Source organism: Dipodomys spectabilis, unplaced genomic scaffold, assembly GCF_019054845.1.
Source record: "Dipodomys spectabilis isolate Male_0828 unplaced genomic scaffold, ASM1905484v1 ptg000436l, whole genome shotgun sequence".
Lineage (NCBI taxonomy): Eukaryota > Metazoa > Chordata > Mammalia > Rodentia > Heteromyidae > Dipodomys > Dipodomys spectabilis.
The window spans coordinates 11258641-11276966 of record NW_024871113.1 but is presented as its reverse complement, the minus strand read 5'-3'; the positions used below and the strand labels follow the sequence as shown (position 1 = coordinate 11276966).

General features: G+C 36.9%; 1 protein-coding gene across 3 annotated transcripts in view; it reads left to right on the top strand.

The window, feature by feature from the left end:
- Nucleotides 1-18326, top strand: part of Fstl5 (follistatin like 5) — a 718855-nt gene that overhangs the window by 645702 nt on the left and 54827 nt on the right. For all 3 annotated transcript variants that reach the window (XM_042668417.1, XM_042668419.1, XM_042668418.1), the window contains 2 exons: nucleotides 9888-9995; nucleotides 15244-15368. In XM_042668417.1, the coding sequence (XP_042524351.1) occupies nucleotides 9888-9995; nucleotides 15244-15368 (233 nt within the window). The remainder of the gene's footprint in view (nucleotides 1-9887; nucleotides 9996-15243; nucleotides 15369-18326) is intronic.

Sequence of the window (18326 nt, the reverse complement as noted above, 5' to 3'; positions counted from 1 at the left end):
ACTTGCCATTTTTCTTGTGTTTTTCTGGCTTACTCTGCCCTTTTGGGATGAAAATAACACCAGTTTTGTGCTCGATCACTATCTTAAGGCAAGCATCAACCAGTCTCTATTTGCACAGTCAATAGTCTGCAGATACAATCTAGTTCAACAGATACATCTATTCAACATCAAATAACTATATATTAATGGGCTACGAACCGCCAAGAAGAATTTGGTAAACCAGAATTTTTTTTAGGTTTAGAGAGAGATGTGTGTAAAAAATAGGAATAGAGTGATGTGGGAAGCCACAGAGAGAGTTAACTAAGTCCTATTCTCAAAGCAGGAAATAGGTTGGATAAGTCACATAAAGAAGAACAAAAGAGAAGAAAAGGTGAAAAGGATAAGAGAGAAAGAACAAAAGTTCAGAAGTTCAGTAGAGCTAAACAAAAAACAAAAAAAATTTTTAAAGAAAAAAACAAAAACAAAAAAAAATGCACACACACATATACCCCTAAGATAAAAACTATAAGAGGAAAAAAAGTTACTAGAGAACAATTTTTTACAAAAAAGGTAAAAATTAAAAAAAGTTTTAGAAAATTTTTTTTTATAAAATGTACAAAAAAAAAAAAGAAAAACAGTTCTTTGATTTTTTGGGAGAGGTGGGAAAAATCCTGTATCTCCCTTGTGTCCGTAACCAGCCTCTTGTTGGAGTCTCTGGTCTGCTTGTGGTGTTTGATTTTACTGTGGCTTGGTTGGTTTCTTAAGTCAGTTTGTTTGAACAGGCAGAAAAATGCTCTGCTTTACCCAGGATTTTGTGATCCTCCTCCCAGGCTAGTTCAATGGGAGGGAGATCTGCTTTGAGTATCACAAAAGAGGGAGATGGCTGTTTCCTCAAATTTGGAGATGCTGTGATGAGGCTATGTTCTGGGTAGAGTTGAGGCCTTTCAGCAAACAGTAGCTTTTCCCAGGGGCTAGTTTGTGATAAACTCACAGAGCCCAGCCTGGAGCCACTCTCAGGGTTTATGTTTACTGAATTTCAATTGATTGTCAAGGCTGTTAAAGGGAGGGGCAGCCTCTGGCTCTGATTACACAGTGAAGAAAGCCACTCCAGGGGCTGGCGCCAGAGCTGTGTGACTTTTCCCTGGATGGAGCTGAGTCTGGCAGGTCAGGTTAGGTTCTTGTGACCTGCTAAATGACTCTAGTTTTCTTCCAGGGCCTGAGTTGGAGCTAGCAACCCTGAGGAGCTTTATCAGTATCCAAGATGGAGATCTCCGGTACTGGGTGGGGGAGAGGGGTGGCCTTCCCTCCTCAGCTCCCTGAGAAGGAATGATAATGTTAGGCTTCTACTCACGCTGAGTCTTGGTTCCTGGGACATCTCTGGTCTGTGAACTGCAGGATGAAGATGTCTGCTCCTTGTCGGTTCTTGTTGGTGTTGAGTAGAATCCACTTGCCCGCTGCATCTGGCTCCTTCGTCCCCAACTCTCTGTTTTACAGGTATGGTGACGGTAGCCGCAGCCACCACCGCTGCCGCCACAGCAGCAGCTGCTGGCTAGTGCTCAGATCTGTCTCCTTGCCTGGATTTTCCCTCTCTGGCCTAATTCTCTGTCCTGTGATGGCACACTTGGTGTAATTCTCTGGCTTAGGACTGTTCACTGGAACTCTAAAACTGCTTTCTATGCAAGAGCTTCTTTAGCCCCCAGCTTCTCCTCCGGCCATGTTCCCAGAAGTGTCCTCAAAATTTTTTCCAAGTATGTTTTACTACTTCACTTTGATCTGCAACTCTCCTAATGAATTTTAATAATGGAATATTTAAATAACTGAATTCACTACTAAACTTTTAAAAGCTGAAATAATAATGTTCAAAATATTTAGATAATAGACTATTAGATGTTGCTAATGATTTTAATATATATTTTTATTGTAAAGATACTGTACAAAGGGGGTACAGTTACATGAGTAAGGTAATGAGTACACTTCCTATTGAGAATTGTTAGCCCTCCTTTGTTTTGGCCCTATCATCCCTTCCCTCCCCACCTCCCCAACTTCTTCTTCCCCTTCCCCCTCCCCCAAACTTGTAAAGTTCATTTCAACATAGCGTCTTCTACATCTCATTGTTACAATGGGTCAACCTGAAGCCTTATTTCAACATTTTGTAATTTCCCTTCCCTTCCCCTTCCCCTTAGAAAAATGTATATACAAGATGCAGGGCACTGGAATCAAATACAGTGAAAACAGGGGTTATACCATGGGGGAAGAACATACAAAAGAAACAAAAAAAAAAAACACATAGGACAATATAAATACATTAAAATGAATACCAAAAAAGATAAAGTTTCTTGTGTTCCTATCTTAGGGTTCATTTCGCGTAACATCAGTTTATATGGCCATATGTCCATGCTGCTATTTTTTTTTAAATTTTTATATTTCTTGCTTCAATTGTATATATTTTATTTCAACACTGTTAATCATAAACTGCCTTCTGACTTCTTCCAAAAGTTAGTTTTAAAATACAATTTTGTCTTCCCACTTACAAAGCTTTTCTTACTTTAAGTCTTACTAATAAGTCTCCTACCTTGGTACCTGGTGTTGCATTGTATATTTTTATATACATTGGCTTATTAATCAAACAAAGGGACTTCAATTCCGTATATCAATGTATGAGTACAATGCATCTTGATAAATGTCATCCTTCCATCTTTTTCCTCATCTCTATCAACTATACTAATCCTTTCAAGTTACCTGGTTCCATTTTCACATGTATATGATGAATTTTATGACCGTAGTCACCATCTTCCTCTTTCTATTCATTTACATTCCCCCCTCCCCCAACATGTCCCATCGCATCGACACTTGTTTAAGCTTCCTGGTAGTCATTTTATTCAAAGAATTAACACCATTGTAAATCTTTCCCACGTACACCATACTTTAGACAATGTGTTTATGCATTTAACCATTGTTTAACCAAATGAGTAAAGATCCGAGGTCAGCTGCAGAGCTCCAGGAGTGTGAAAGGATCCATCAAAGGATACTGCACATCCATCCCAGGGGATCATGCAAAGCCGGTAGGCAGGAAAAAGATTATTACAAGGTTTATTAAAGAAGCCATATTTACCCCGGAGAGAGAAAGCATGGCAGCCTCTGGTATAAGTAGCAACAGGGTCTGAGGGATAGGAAGTGAAGTAGATTGAAGTTCAGGTGGATCTGGTTGGAGAGATGGAGTGTTCAGTAGGTCTGGGTGGAGCTGAGGACCAAAGGTGGGCAAAATGCTTACATTCCCTGCTCTGTTGTTTAATAAAAAATAATGGGTACCAGGCCAGGGAGAGGGGTATGGGCAGAGGTCGTTTCTTCTAAAGCTACATTCTGCTGTTAAGGGGCAAAGTAGTCAAGGGTCCCTGTTTCGTTGTTCTACTGGGTACTGTTCAAGAAGCATCTGCTTGACAGTGGTTGATAAAGGTCCTCATTTTCCATGACAAGTATTCTAAAATTCGAGACATTAATAAAAGGCAAAATATTGTCATTAGTACCCCAACTGAGGAATATGCCATGGAGGGATTGAGTTCCAGAAGAAGCTATCAAAGATGTGAAATTGCCTTTTCTGTCATGGATTGGAGATACAGCATGATACCTGAATCCCAGCATCCTGGAGAAGGTAGAGTAAGACTTTTCCTGCTTTAGGCTTACAGTAACCTAAGGAGGAGGTAACAGAGATATTTAAAGGTACCAGAGCCAATGGATGTCCTGGGCCCTTTTGACTACTTCCTGCTTTCCTGGAGGCATCAAGGAATTCCTGGAGTGGGGATCTTTAGGGTTCGGTCTGCTCTGGGCAAGGCAGGGCAGTTTAAGTGATGTCTCGAGTTGCCTGTAGGAACAGGATGGACTTGACTTGTTCCCAGGTGGTATCCTGGGTGGGGGACGTTATTTTGTTGAAGGAAGCTTTTGGAAAGATCAGGCAAAAAGCTGACAAAGTGACAAGGTCAGCTAACATGAATGACATAAGAGAACACACATTGGCCATGGGACAGAAAAATTCCATTTGCACTATAGTCACAATTACAGCCCATTACTTGGAAGGAGGGATAACTGGACTCAGGGCAAGGAAGGCAGGAAGGGGGTGTCTAGGTTCTTTAGGATAACTAGGTAGGAGAGAGTGTAGTGGACTGGTTGGAGTACCAGTCAGAAGCTACTATAGATACAAATAGCAGGTAATAAAGGCAAAACTTAACTTTCTGTCCAGTTAGAAGGTAGACAGGTATGGATATTAGGTGGGCAAGCAACTATTTCTCTTGATCATCTGGCTCTGATTAATTTTGAAAGGGTGAGTGTGTAAAGTGACTCCATTTAGGATGTCATCTCTCTTATTCCTCCCCATGGTCATGGTTTTCCATGGAGAGGACTGACTTTTTTGTGGTGGGTTTCTCAGCATCTACTGCTGGGATAGCTTGTCCCAGTTGGCATTTACGATTTAGGCTCAAGACCTGGGCACTGTCCCTGAGCACTTCTGCTCAAGGCTAGTGCTCTACCACTTAGAGACACAATGCCATTTTAAACCTTCATCTGGATACTTAGAGGTGAGAGTCTTGAGCCATGCCTCCAGTCTGGCTCTGTGCTGAGCTGGGAGCTGGAGGTTTAGAGGGATTCTTTTGTGCCCGGGGTGGCTTTGAACTATAGAAAAAGGAGTGTTTGTTACAAAAGCCTTTATTTCCAATTAAAGCAACAAGGGAATCAATGAGATATAGGTGACCTATAACTTGTTAACAATCGACTAATAATTATTTGCCAAAGCTTTTTCTTTTAATAAAACCCAGTAGATATTTTTTAAACTGGGACTGATTGGCACTCTAGGTACTGCCCATTGCCTCTAGGCAGCCTGTTTAAAGTGGCTTATCTCTTGGGCTAAAGCTGGTTAGCCTGTTTAACACTTTGATTTATAAAAACATTTTTCTGGCTGGCTGAAGAAGCTGATTTAGGCCCATCTCAATAGGGACACTATCTTATGTCTCTGTTAATCCTAATTTATATTTTTTACTGTGAAATAAAACTTTAGGAAAATTTTATCTCTGAAACATTTTTGTCTGGGAGCCCAGCCACTCCCCAAAACTTCCCAAATTTTCACAAAGAGGACACCATTTTTAAATCCCTTTTTAAAAGTTACTTTAATGTGTATTTAAATGCTTCACTGAAACACTGGACTACACCCTCACCTCCCATTGGTTACCTGCAAAATTTTCTACATATACTGGTTAAAGACTTGGTTCATACTGGCTTTTGCATGCTGGTGCCACTGGTTTAGGCAGCTGTACCTGGACATAGTCATTCTGGTCCCTTGATCTTAAAGGGAGCTGATCGGTGCACAGGGGAAAAAATAAAGAATTAAAATCTTAGCCTTAGTTTACTATGCATGGTCAGAGGTACAATATTTAACTCTTAGCATAGATGGATATAGGAATGACATAAATCACAGCCAATTTATATCTTTTCTAACTCCTTTCCCAATAAGGTCTTTTAAAACTGCCTGTTTTTTTCTTTGGCTTAATCAGGTCACAAAGTTTTAAATCAATTGACAAAGATTTTAGTAAGCAGAGTACTTGGTAACTTTGAAACCATATCATTTACATATAGACAAGTAGACAAACAAACGGATACATTTGTGCACAGATTATAGAGTGCACTTATACTTTAAAATCAGCTGTTTAAGGCTTTTTGGAATTACTTTGCCTAATTATGATAGAACCACATGGTCAGTTTAAAACACAAAACTTTGCCAATAACAAGAAACTTTTAGTAAACAGGAGACAAGAATAGACATGTGACATGATATAAGTGCACTGCTCATCAGGTCAGAGAGGGGAAGGGTCACAGAATCAAGTTGAGTTGGCACGAAAATCAAGTTGGCATGAAATAGCAGCTGAGCTCCCAGAATGCCAAGATGGTACATCTTCCACATGGTCAATGCTAGAGAGAGCTAAAGATTGACAGTAAGGGTGCATTACTTCTGGCACAACTGGAGCTTCAATTTCCACCCCCCACTACAAAGGCAGAGGAGGGGGTCCCACAGGGGATTCCACAAAGGAAGGGCATCCACTGGGAAGGCCACAAAAGAGGGTGTACCTCACAGGGAAGTTCACAAAAGGGGATGTACCTAGCAGGGCAGGCCACAGAGGAGGAGTTTAAACTTAAACTCATCCATACTTTTACCTTCAGTTGGAAAGGAGAGGTTAAGAGAGAGACAGAGACAGAGACAGACAGAGAGACAGAGAGAGACAGAGTTCTACCTCCCGAGCATTCACATAAGTAGAGTTTTAAGTTTGGGGCCAAATTTGATTGTAAGAAAATTTAGTTCTGTCCTTTTCCATGGTAAGTGATGGTGGAACCAAAATCTGACTGCGGGTGTCCCAGGCAGTGAATTTGGTTGAAAAAGTGGGAAACAACTAATGGGAAATGCCATATTTCTCCATGGCATCCCTTGTTGGCATGGAGGCCATTAGCTAGGTTCTTGGTAGGGGGAGGGCCTGAGCCCCCCTACCCCATGAAAAGCACGGAGCCTGAACAGTGATTACTTACCTAGAGGAAGGTAGAGTGCTCAGTCAGGCGAAAGTTACCTTGTTGGTACTCTGGTGATAGGAGTTAGGATCTCAGGCTAGGTCTTGGGGAAGCTGGTCGAACCCCCATTCAAAGTGAAGCAGGGGAGCAAATCCATCAGGGAACTTATCCCCATACAGCCACCAATGAAAGGATCCCATCAAAGGATCCTTCACATCCATCCCAGGGGACCACACAGAGGCAAGCAGGGCGGAGAAAGATTATTATGAGGTTTATTAGAGGAGCCATATTTGCCCTGGAGAGAGCAGGACAGCCTCTGCTATAGGTAGCATCGGGGTCTGAGGGATAGGAAGTGAAGTAGACGGAAGTTCAGGTGGGTTTGGGTGGAGAAAGGGAGGGGCCAGCAGGTCTGGGTGGAGCTGAGGACCAAAGGTGGGCATAATGCTTACAGAGTGAACTGCTTCTTTGCTCCCAGAGATGAAACTGCAGACCTCAGAAGTCCATGGGCATCTTCTTAGCTTCCCCCATAGAAAATTCCCAAGACCTTCCTTTGACTATTTTAATGTATTAAGAAATCAAAAACATCCTTGGGTGTTTAAAAATAGTTTGTGCTGAATAAATGTTTCTGAAGTTCTTATGTTTAAAAAAAAAAAAAAGAAAATTCCCAAGACCGCTTCTTATATGTGAGGCACGTAGAAGGGTTATGATACTCATAAATTATCAAGAACTGAGCTGTCACTTAACCAGAAAGAAGGGACTTTCAAGTGAAGGGATGGTTCTAAGTTGGAAAAGAAGATGGAGCATGAAGTTTTAGCAGTCCTCCTCATTGATGACGAGGCTGAATGCCAGTTTCTCTATCTGGTCATATCCACATGACTATAACCACGAGAAAATGAGGTCTTCCTTCAGCTTCCTTGGGATTCATTCATGAAAAACATCTCAGGATGTTTCACAACAAAGAGTCTCACACAAAGTATAAGATTTATTTTAGTATAAAAAGTTAAACTAGACAAAAATAGAAAACGAGAGAAACATTCCCTGCTCCCCATGAAGAAACAAAATAGTGACATCGATAGCCTTTGTACTTCCTGAGCAGGAGAATACATTGTGGTCTTGTACAAACCCTTTACCTCAGCCCTGGTTTCTTGGTGAATAAGTTCAATACTGTTATTCTAAAATATGTAGATGCTTCTGAGTTCACCAAAATACCGGACAATAGTTGAACCTTGGGGCTCCTTTTTCACAGATATGTTTTATTTGTTGTTGTTGGTTTTGTTGTTTATCTTTCTAAGTCTATCCATTCAGGAACAGTTGGCAGCCCTTTATCCTTTGAAAGGAGAAGGCAGATTACCATAATACCTTTCAGATCTAGTTCTTACAATTTAAAAAGAAAGTTTAGTGAGAGGGCTTAACTGCTTCTACAGTTCAGTTCCTTATTTCAGCTTCTGAGTCTGGCCTTTTTGGTATTTGTTAAAAATAATAGAATTTCCTACCTGCTCATTCAGGTATCTTCCTCCAGATTAAAGATCTGCCCAGGAAGATAGTGGATGTGAAAATATCATTGAGAGCTGGCAAAGTGGAAATTTACATTGAAATAGTTTCTTGATTATTACCTTTTACATACAGACCTCTTTGTTGATTTGTTACCTTATAACTATAATTTAATAACAAGGAGGTTTTCTTATTATTTGGTTTGTTTATATTATGCTTCTCTAACCCCTTAAAGCTTAAGGATTACTCTAATTTAAACTGCAAACTTATTATGACCACATCATAGATCAAGTTTGCCATATAAAGGAGAAATGAAAAATCAAAGGAATCTTATTGCTTTGTCATTAATGTGATAGCTCTTTTGCAAAATATGCATTGGAATTATTGATTAATACATGAAGAAATTTAAATGAAATACCTGGCATTCATTCAAATACAATTAAAAATACCAGACTATTCATTGTGCAATAAAGCTACTTAATTACCTTAATAACCTAGGATCAAAAAATCCGTTGCTTTTTATTCTCTTCCTCCTATACCCTCAAATGGTTGGCTATTCTAGTTACATTTTTAATGTCTCAGAATATCTTTGGAAATTTTAAATCTTTTATCCAATGCAGCACTCAATTCTGGAGGGGAGTGAAAGAGAGATTCCTCTATTTCCATCTTGGATGATTGAGTACAATATCATTTAGAGAAATCATGGTTCACACTAATATTTCACAAGAATGAAATTAAAATATGCCTTAAAACTCAATATCTTTCAAAGAGAAGTAAAACTAGTCATTAACTAAACTGGTGTTCAGCAACAAAGTTATTTTGTGTCTAGTAATATTATCTACAAACAATATTATGAATCCATTTACTATTGGGAAAGGATAATGACATCCATACAAACATGCTTCAACAGTATTTTTGAAAATTCATGAATTGTTTCTGTAATCCTTGACTATTGAGGAATTTAAATGTATGATATTTGTTTATAAGAGAAGGACTAATAAACCTAAATTTCCATTTAAATTAAAATATAAATTTTCTTGTGTCCAACCATAAGTATAATTTACCTGTTACATATCAACCTAATGGTGTTCCATTATGAACCAGATCTAGAAAATTCTCTAATTACATTTAGCAGAACTTTTGCAAGAAATGCTTTTATTATTGAATAGTTTGTTTTATTGAATATAATTTATTATATACTATAAAATTGTAAAATACAAGTAGTACAGGAAATTACTATTAACAGATGTTAACTTGTAATATAAATAGTATGAAGTTAAAGTGAGTAAAATAACTTCCTAAAGGCAATTTGTTTTCTGGAGGCCATTTTGTAAGTAAATATTAGCAGCAAAATTATTTTTACCATACTAAGTGTGATACTTTTAAAAAAAGCATCTCTTTTTTGTTCTGTTACTTTATATTTCTCATTAAGGAAATTATACCAGGCGATTAGTTATTGGGGTTATAGCCACATTTCAGATTTTGAGTGGTTTAACATTATGTATGGTCAAATACCAAAATCATGAGAATGCCAAAATTTAATAACATAAACATAGGGCTCACTTTCTTCAACGCTGACTAAAATGAGCACATTAATCTTTATATCTTGAAATTCTGATTGGCTCTCCTTCATGTCCATTTCACATTGGGCTGAAAAATACAATAAAATTCTATAAGATGAAAATGAAAAATATGTGCTAGGGCCAAGTGTGATAGTTGTAAATTAATCAAATAGGGACATAGAAAATTAGATAATAGGCAAAATAATTTTGTAATGTGATATCAAAATTTTTAGAATCTTCCATTATTTTCAGTCTAATTTTAAAAAAGTGCTTTAGTCTGAAGGCTTTCCTTTTCCTACTCCTCTCTTATTACAGGCTGTGAGCACAGATCCAGTCCCTGTGAAACTACACTATGACAAATCACATGACCAGGTGTGGGTGCTAAGCTGGGGCACTATGGAAAAGACTTCACCCAAATTACAGGTAAGCACTTTCCTTCTATGTGTATTTGAGAGAATGATGACATTAGAATTTGTAAATGTTCCACTAGTTCCACTTAACAATGATAATCTCCATCTGAGAACTATAGTTTTCACTCACTAGGTCTACACAGAAGGGAAAGAAATGTCTATCAAGTGTTGTTTGGATTGGGGAAAGCTGTTGGTCATGTTCATTAACAGTTATATTTATATGCAAAAAAATTAATGTTAAAAATTTAGCATTAAAAGTAAGCATTAGAGAAGAAAAGTCGTTAAATATAAAGTACTTTATTTTATTACTGGGTCAGTTTATCCTCATTATAACATAATTTATATTATAAAGCATAGAAGTTTCTTTCGATTTCTGGTTATGGAATCTTTGAAGTGCAATCACATCCAGCAGCTTCTACAGAGGGTGCCTTTGCTGCAACATAACCTGGAGAATGTTGTGCTTGTAGAGACTGTGCATGTATATGTACCTGCAAGGTTTCTCTTTGCTACAACACCAGCCCTCAATAGGGAATTGATCCCTTACTTCATGAATGAGTTTGTCTATTCATGAGGGCTCTGCAAATATCCCAGAGAGGTCCTCCTGTTGTGACATTATTCCTTCAATAAGGGATGAATCTCTTTCTTAATTCATTAATGATTTTATCTTCTCCTGAGGGCTCTGCAAATACCCTAGTTTCTACTACTCAGGACTGTGCACCAAGACCACATTTCTGACTGGTGAACTTTTAGAAGGCACATTGAAAGCAAAGTTATCTGTCAGTAGGCAATGTTTGGTGAGACTATGTGAGAGAGGCCAGGAGAATTAGATCACAAGAAACTCCATTTCACTACAGACATAACCAGTTTTATTATATGTGCAAAGGTTCACTTTTAATTGGGGAATATTCTGGTATTCTTGTGAGTTTGCTTCTTCTTTAAAATTGTTTTTCTGAGGACACCAGACACAGAAAAGAAAAATATGCATTTTGATATGATGACTCTTCGGCACAATTTCTCAATATTAGGAGTGATAGGTTTAAGAGGAAATAAGGAATCAGAAGAAATTTTTAGTTCTGGAAATATGTTTCATACAGTTTTGCAAATCACTTTTTGATTACAGTTTTGACTCAGATATGTCCTTTCTTACCATGCCCTAAATCATTAACCTTTGGTCATTTTTTAAGCAAAATATGTTGTGGCCAATGTTTCCATTTCTAATCACTGTCACTGATATATTATGTGTTGCAGAATTAAATCACAAATAACAGAGCTATTTAAAATATTTTAATTGGTTATCTAAATAGTTGCTTAATTTGTGTCTAACATAAAGCATACAATTTCAGTTATTTATTTTGTAAATAAGCCACAGCAAAATGTGGTTATCTTAAACCACCTTAAAAGATGGCATATCCTTCTAAGTTAATTCTATTTTCAAAGACCTATTGGTTTGATTGAGGTGTGAAATTTGGTTTGTAGACACTAGGCCAAAAGTCTAGGAGTGCTTTGTTAACTCAGGCTTCTGGTTTCCATTTCCAAATAAAGTGACTCCTTGAAGGCCAGAGAAAAGAGATTTATTACATGGCACCCACAAGAAGACAGCACTTTATTAAGACTTTAGCAATTTCCCATTGTACATGGGCCTAAGTTTAAATTGAGAGAATTGAAGCAGTGAGAAAAATACGTATTGTTAAAACAGTACCAGATCATAGATTTGGTCTGATTGATTATTATCTCTGTCTTTGTCTCTGGAGGTGGGGAAGATTTTCTGTGGCTTTGGCTATTCTCTTCAAGAGAAAAATGGCATTGTCTGTCTGAGGGGGACTTTGGCTTTTGTCAGAAGATGCCTATTGGTGAATCCTGTTGTTCTTGGAGTACAAGGCAATTATAAAATGACTGTAGCAGGAATTGGTAGAGAACAAAGAGCACAAGGTATAAATAGGAGACTGGAGGCCAAATTTTAATAAATGCATATGCTCAAGCACAGTGGCTCCAATCACCTCTAGGTCCAACGTGGACTCACTCACATATTTTGCTTAAAAATTTGACCAAAGGTTAATGATTTAGGGCATGGTAAGAAAGGATATATCTGAGTCAAAACTCTAATCAAAAAGAGATTTGCAAAACTGTATGAAACATATTTCCAGAGCTAAAAATTTCTTCTGATTCCTTATTTCCTCTTAAACCTATCACTTCTAATATTGAGAAATTGTGCCAAAGAGTTATCATATCAAAATGCATATTTTACTTTTCTGTGTCAGAAGGACTAGTGACCTTCCAAGTGCCATGTGCCCCTTGTAGGTCACTCTGGTCCTTTAGTTAGGCATCATCAGAGCAGAACAGTGTCAAGTAAAAAGAGAGTAATGTTAGAAGGCTAGTTGAGATCCAGGCACATGTAAAATTCACATAATGTGACTTTTGCCACATCCTAGTTACCAAATCAAATGTTATTGTCTGTCCAGATAGGAAGTCATTTATTGTCATATTGTCGTAAGACAGAGTTGAGGTTTAGTGAGGCTTCCCTTTAAAGATAGGAGAGTCCTTGACTTGGATCACAGTATAATAATTTCTGAACAAGTCACAACTGTAAGAAAACTTGGAAGAGCTTTATTGAATAAGTAAACAGACAGACAAACACAAACAGATTAAGAAAATAGACAAACCGAAGGACAGGGGCACACTCTAGCAGAGTGTGGATGCTCTCATAAGGAAATAAAGAGACACAGGGAGACAAACACACAGAGAGATGCAGACACAGACCCAGACCCAGATACACACACACACACACACACACACACGGAGACACACACAGAGACACCCAAAGAGTCACACAGCTCCTTGGATAGTTGAGGAATATATAGATTGTAAAGTTATACAAACCAAGTCCTTTGTCTTTGCTCTTATCACACATGGTGTTAATACTTGGGGTGATGAATACATCCCTCAGAAAGGAATGCATCCTGTTATATCTTCCTAAAGCAAAAGATAGCATTTCTAAGTTCCTAAATATCATATTTCTGAATTTCCTTCACCAGGCCTCAATTTCCTTGTTATCCTGCTTCATTTCCCCCAAAGTAACTGTGTTTCCTTACTCTTAAGGGAACTATATCAAGAAATATCTCCTATATTTGCTGTAAGCAGACCATTCCTCATTTTCCATTCATCTATCCTACTTCAATACTGCCTGATACTTCCCCTTCCTAGCTGGAAGTATGATCAATATCATGGATCTTGGCTAGGCTAAGCAGGAGCTCAGGGTATAGTTACTTGAGATTTTGTTTTGTATATAATCTTTACAAAATGAATAAAGCAGGTTAATAAGTATGTTGTCTAAAATACCTATTCTTACAAATTATTTCAATAATATTAAGAATTTGTTATTTAGTTATCTTAAACCTTAGAAAAACTAAAAAACCTTAAATTACTTTTTCTTAAAAAACTGTACAGATTTACAACATACTACATTCTTCAGAATCAATTATTTCCTTCTCCATTGGGTTAATCTATTTGGATAGATTAAAATATGTTCAATAGTTGAAATACTTAATTTAAATAATTTAGGTAAATTAATTAACTATTTTACAAATTCCCCATCCAAACAAACAGACTTTATGTAAGTATTAAACAGTCACAGAAAATGAGTTTTTCTTCTCAGAATGCTAAAAATGTTTTATGCTAATAGACTATGTAGACTTAATACTTACTAAATGGTAAATATGTTATGAAAAACATCTGAAAATAAAAAAGAAAGTGTAGATATTGAGCATTGAAAGGAGTGTCACATCCATGCCAGGGGACCAGGCAGAGGCAGGCAGGCACAGGAGAAAGATTATTACAAGGTTTATTAGAGGAATCCAGGAATGGGATTAGTTCAGGTCTGGATGGAGCTGAGGACAAAATGTGGGCATAATGCTTACATTCCCTGCTTTGTTGTTTAATAAAAGTAGGGGTACCAGGCTGGGGGGTATGGGTGGAGGTCATTTCTTCTGAAGCTACTTCCTGCTGTCAAATTACTCTTTTATTTAGAGAATTACTCTTTTATTTAGAGAAACAATCTGTAGTTTAAGACATTAATTTTATGGTCATGAAAACAAGTGTCTCAAAGGGAAAAATTGAAAGGCAGAAAAGAAATCCTTTGTAAGATTCACACAGAACTGCAGCTTTAACTGTCCAATAGGAAAAGAAGAAGAAACTGGAATCCAGGAACTCTGACAAGAACTAATGGAATTTTTAAGTATAATAGGATATCAAAAATAGAACCTTTCCTCTAATTGATCATGAAGCTTAAGAACTAGGAATGAGAGAAAAGCTATGTTGATTAAAACTTACATTAATTGGTTATTTTCAATTTACAGAAGAAAAACATTAAAATATGTTTCCATATGTTGCAACAATTTTCAAAGCTATGTTACATAACCTTTATTTTGGAATTTTCTGGTTGTAGTACTAGCTTTGTTCTGCTTGAAGAATGTTGTTCTAATAACTGAATTACATCACCTTATTGTTAGTTTTATTTTTTCTGGTTATAGCAAAGAGCACATTGTTCTCATACAAATATTGCTTATGAATATATTTATGCTCATTTTCCTCAATAATGGTAATATGTCCTGAAAGATTCGTCTAGGAATTGTTTAGACCTTTCAGAGAGTCCTTACAATATTTAACTAGTAACAATATTACTACTTATGGTATCACCAACTACAGTGTCACCTATAGTGTCCTATAAGATTATAGGAATATCTTTGTATTTGTGATCCTGTTGACTGTGTGACATGCGACTATATATATATATATATTTTTTTTTTTGGTCGGTTGTAGGGCCTGAACTCTGGGCTTGGGTACTGTCCCTAAGCTCTTCAGATCAAGGCTAGTGTTCTACCACTTGAGCCACAGCACCACTTCTGGTTACTTTCTGCTTATGTGGTGCTGAGGAATCAAACCCAGGGCCTCATGCATGCAAGGCAAACACTATCACTAAGCCACCTTCCCAGCCCATGTTACTGTATTTTGTATTCTAAGCATATGTTGCTCAAGATAAATATTTTTAGCTTTTGCTTTCTTCATAGAAATAAACATTTCCATATGAAAAACTATCAAAATGATTACAAATGGTAATAGTCTTAGTTATATATATGCTAATTTTTAAGGGGCACAATAAAGATTCTGTAAAAATAAGTGTCAGAAATTCTTGTTTACAATTAAACCTCCTACCATTAAGGAAATGTACTTCCCAGGTTCAACTAAGCATGGAATGTTATGTTTAGGTAATCACCCTGGCCAGTGGGAATGTGCCTCACCACACCATCCACACCCAGCCAGTTGGAAAGCAATTTGACAGAGTGGATGACTTTTTCATTCCCACCACATCACTCATTATAACTCACATAAGGTAAGTGCTAAATGACCATCTGATTAAGTGTTCTTTCTAATATCAATGAAACCCACATGAAATCATAAGACAGTGGAGTTACAGAGATAAGATTTCATATGATGTGGTTTGGCGACACTTACATGATGTACTTTTATTTCTCAATATTAGAGACAAATTTCTTGCTTTATACTTCTTTCCATGCCTAATGAAGAGCTGAATTTGTCAATTGGGCATTTATTTTGTTACTCCTATTAATGTAACATAGAATACTTTCCAAATTGTCATCAGAGTCCTTTCTCCTAGATTCTTACAAAATGCTGGTATTTCCTGAAAAATGTAAATGACTTAAATATTAGACTTACTTTTCACAGAGAATATCAATTTTAACTGAATGTGGTTCAAGAGCCCTAACCACAGATATCCATTCAATAAAAATTTACAAATTTTTTTATTAATTGAAATTCATATAAGTAGTAGGCAGTAAAAGATATTGATAAGCAAGAGCTAAAGTCTGCACTTTGTTTCGTGAGACAGGTTTGGTGCTTTCTATCTCTTCATGTGTTTCCAAAAAGTAGAAAAGTAGTATTAATTTCTAGTGATATCTGTCTCAGGCCTCCTAGAAGTGGTTAAAGCATTGAGGAAGTGTGGGTCCGGAGTGTACAGTTAAGTTGTACACAGTAGGGACTAGGAGGGACTGACTGTGATTCTGTGCTGGAGAGTGAATCCACATGTCAGAACACTGTATCTTCTTGGGCTTTGAAAGATCATTACTGAGCTGGAGTTGCAGCAAAGTGATCTTTTCATATACTCATAAGATAAAAAGTGTATATCAGAATATTTTAGAATTGTTATTTCTTCAGAGTATGTGGTGAAATACATATGTATCTATCTAGTGATTTATATTTAATTTATTATGGATAAAAACAAATTATGACAATCCTGTCTGCACAAAGAATCCCATTTTGCTGAGCAAGATTTATGAATAAATTTCTTATTATAGCTCAAAATAATTATTTCCTATTATTACCATGAATGTGAAAACTGGCATATATCTCCAAATGAGCTGTGAAATTTGTAAAGCATTTTCAGAAACACTTGAATAATAGATGTGGTCCTTCTCCTACCCGTTTGCTCTATTGGACTCTTAACTAAATTTGGCATGTGTGCAAATAAGTGTGGCTGAGACAGAATCTGACATACTTTCCGACTAGTGCACTAAGTAGATACTTCCATGTCAGAGGGTCTGACCCAAAACAAATGTTTCGTTAGTATTCATTTCCTTGCTTTGACCTTTCAACACATTAATATGCTTATTGCTCAGACTGCATGTATTCTTAGTTCAAATGATTTCTATTCTAACAGACTTAAATTTTATGTCTTCAGAGCCTATCGAATAGCAAAAAATTAATTCTTAATTCTCACAGGATTGGAAAGAACAGTGTCAAACTGTCATGTTACCTGGTGCAGGAAAAAGCTGTCTTCCTGATGTTCCGATTTCTCAGTGCCTAACACATTACTGGACACTTAGTGAGTGCCTTATCTAGAACACTTGGACGGTGTGGCTCCTGTGAATTGAAGACAGAACCTACCCTTACTCTCACACAAACCCAAACATACTGTCCTAGAGGCAGTGTTTGTTATTGACTCTGGCAACCAGAGCACCACACTGCATTCCCTTCTGAAGGATGAAATAAAAGAATGGAATATTAAATTGTTCAATAATAGTTGTTATGAAGACTATTCACAATCTACACAGGTTCATTGGTTTCATTGGGTTACTCTCTTTTCCCTGGCTTGTTTTACTTCATTTTTTCCAGATTTTTTTTCCCCATTCATTTTATTTCTGTACCAGTAGTTCTCAGGACTTTTTAGTTGTATGGTAAATCATGAGTGTGGAAAGTACCAAATAGATATGATAACTTGTTTGTGAGTGTACTTCTAGGTATGTATATAGATTTCTACATATCATAGTATATTTCTTATTTATGGATATATGTGCATATACTAAGATACATATGCATATGCAAAACATGTCATAAACATTAAATATATGAAAATAATTCTACAAATTTGTATTAAATTTTGTAGTTTTAGCATGTTTGAAATTCTCAGCACTTCAAAATATTGAAATCCCGATTCAGCCCTTTTTGAGTTCCAATAGGAATTGGAATTTCAGCCAAATGTTTTTGATAGGCAGGGTGTATGTGATGAAGGACTGCCAGCAGTATCATTCAGTGAAGTCGATGCCATGCTCTGGGTGACAGAGCCTCTACCCTGAGCATCATTCCTTGATTTCCTACAGAATGAGAGCTGGTTAGTGAATTATCCCTTCTGGTTTTAATAAATAGAAAAAAAATTGTTCTTGAAAAATCAGAAGCTTATGTGAGAGCAAGACTCGGGATAGCCAGAAGCAACAATGCCGTTCTAGATTTGTTCTTAATTAAAAATTTCCTTAAACTCTTGAGTTCTGGGGACCAGGGCAATCTTGAGTCCTTGTCCTTACTTTTCTTGAAGAAATAAATGTAAAGGAAAGTTTCAAAAAAGTTATACTTCTGTCTCAGAAACTCCCACAAACTTGCTACATACTTTCCTACAACAGTGTGAACTCTTCAAGACAAAAAAAAAATCTGACTTAAAATTTGGTTAGTAATACAGAGATGTTTTTCTGGTAGTTACTGAAAATATATTCAGTCTATAAAATATAATCAATCAGTCTATACGTTTGTGACCTCTAATTGTTTATAGAGATGATGATCTGTGAATTCTCACAATGTATTTCTTTGAACATATAATATTGCATTGTTCACACTGGTAATTCATTCCATGTTTCAATATTAACTAACCACCAATTTTAAGACTTGCAATTACTTGGGCTGGGAAGGTGGCTCAGTGGTAGAGTGCTTGCCTTGCATGCCTGAAGCCCTGGGTTTGATTCCTCAACACCACATAAGCAAAAAGAAAAAAAGCTGGAAGTGG